The sequence below is a fragment of the Hyla sarda genome, chromosome 1, assembly GCF_029499605.1.
Source record: "Hyla sarda isolate aHylSar1 chromosome 1, aHylSar1.hap1, whole genome shotgun sequence".
NCBI lineage: Eukaryota > Metazoa > Chordata > Amphibia > Anura > Hylidae > Hyla > Hyla sarda.
Window position 1 is genome coordinate 15,381,447 of NC_079189.1, and position 1,989 is coordinate 15,383,435.

General features: G+C 43.0%; 1 protein-coding gene across 1 annotated transcript in view; it reads left to right on the forward strand.

The window, feature by feature from the left end:
* Positions 1-1,670: 1,670 nt before the first annotated feature.
* The window catches only part of SFXN5 (sideroflexin 5), a 296,507-nt gene continuing 296,188 nt past the window's right edge, over positions 1,671-1,989 (forward strand). The window contains exon 1 of the mRNA XM_056552672.1: positions 1,671-1,973. Coding sequence (XP_056408647.1) covers positions 1,830-1,973 — 144 coding nt within the window. The 5' untranslated portion in view covers positions 1,671-1,829. The remainder of the gene's footprint in view (positions 1,974-1,989) is intronic.

Sequence of the window (1,989 nt, forward strand, 5' to 3'; positions counted from 1 at the left end):
GGATCAGTACAGGATAAGTAATGTAACACAGTGACTGCACCAGCAGAATAGTGAGTGCAGCTCTGGGGTATAATACAAGATATAACTCAGTATCAGTACAGGGTAAGTTATGTAATGTATTAACACAGTGACCTCACCAGCAGAATAGTGAGTACAGCTCTTGAGTATAATACAGGATATAACTCAGGATCAGTACAGGATAAGTAATGTAATGTATGTACACAGTGACCTCACCAGCAGAATAGTGAGTACAGCTCTGGAGTATAATACAGGATATAACTCAGGATCAGTACAGGATAAGTAATGTATGTACACAGTGATCTCACCAGCAGAATAGTGAGTACAGCTCTGGGGTATAATACAAGATATAACTCAGTATCAGTACAGGGTAAGTAATGTAATGTATGTACACAGTGACATCACCAGCAGAATAGTGAGTACAGCTCTGGAGTATAATACAGGATATAATCAGGATCAGTACAGGATAAGTAATGTAATGTATGTACACAGTGACCTCACCAGCAGAATAGTGAGTACAGCTCTGGAGTATAATACAGGATATAACTCAGGATCAGTACAGGATAAGTAATGTAATGTATGTACACTGTGACCCCACCAGCAGAATAGTGAGTACAGCTCTAGAGTATAACACAGGATATAACTTAGGATCAGTACAGGATAAGTAATGTAATGTATGTACACAGTGACTGCACCAGCAGAATAGTGAGTACAGCTCTAGAGTATAACACAGGATATAACTTAGGATCAGTACAGGATAAGTAATGTAATGTATGTACACAATGATCTCACCAGCAGAATAGTGAGTACAGCTCTGGAGTATAATACAGGATATAACTCAGGATCAGTACAGGATAAGTAATGTAATGTATATACACAGTGATCCCACCAGCAGAATAGTGAGTGTAGCTCTGGAGTATAATACAGGATATAACTCAGGATCAGTACAGGATAAGTAATGTAATGTATGGACACAGTGATCTCACCAGCAGAATAGTGAGTACGGCTCTGGAGTATAATACAGGATAAGTAATGTAATGTATGTACACAGTGATCTCACCAGCAGAATAGTGAGTACAGCTCTGGAGTATAATACAGGACATAACTCAGGATCAGTACAGGATAAGTAATGTAATGTATGTACACAGTGACCTCACCAGCAGAATAGTGAGTACAGCTCTGGAGTATAATACAGGATATAACTCAGGATCAGTACAGGATAAGTAATGTAACACAGTGACTGCACCAGCAGAATAGTGAGTGCAGCTCTGGGGTATAATACAAGATATAACTCAGTATCAGTACAGGGTAAGTAATGTATGTACACAGTGACCTCACCAGCAGAATAGTGAGTGCAGCTCTGGGGTATAATACAGGATATAACTCAGGATCAGTACAGGATAAGTAATGTAATGTATGTACACAGTGACCTCACCAGCAGAATAGTGAGTGCAGCTCTGGGGTATAATACAAGATATAACTCAGTATCAGTACAGGGTAAGTAATGTATTTACACAGTGACCTCACCAGCAGAATAGTGAGTGCAGCTCTGGGGTATAATACAGGATATAACTCAGGATCAGTACAGGATAAGTAATGTATGTACACAGTGACCTCACCAGCAGAATAGTGAGTGCAGCTCTGGGGTATATACGGGATAAGTACAGTAATGTAATGCAATGTAGTAAAGAAAGTCAGGACTACATCTCCCATGACTCTCAGCGATTGCCTGCGTCTGACGTCACACGTAGAGGAGCGGGGCTAGGTGCCCCTCCTGTTTCCATACAGAGAGTAGCGGCTGCAGCCGAAAGATGAGGGCAGGAGGAGCCGGGGACTCCCCGCCAGCACTACAACTCCCAGCAGCCCCTACGGCGGGGGAGAGCAGCACACCGCGGCGACTGGACATGGCGGCAGACGACCCTCCGTTCCTCCTGGGGAGACCGCGCTTCGTGCAGGTAAGGTGCCGGTACC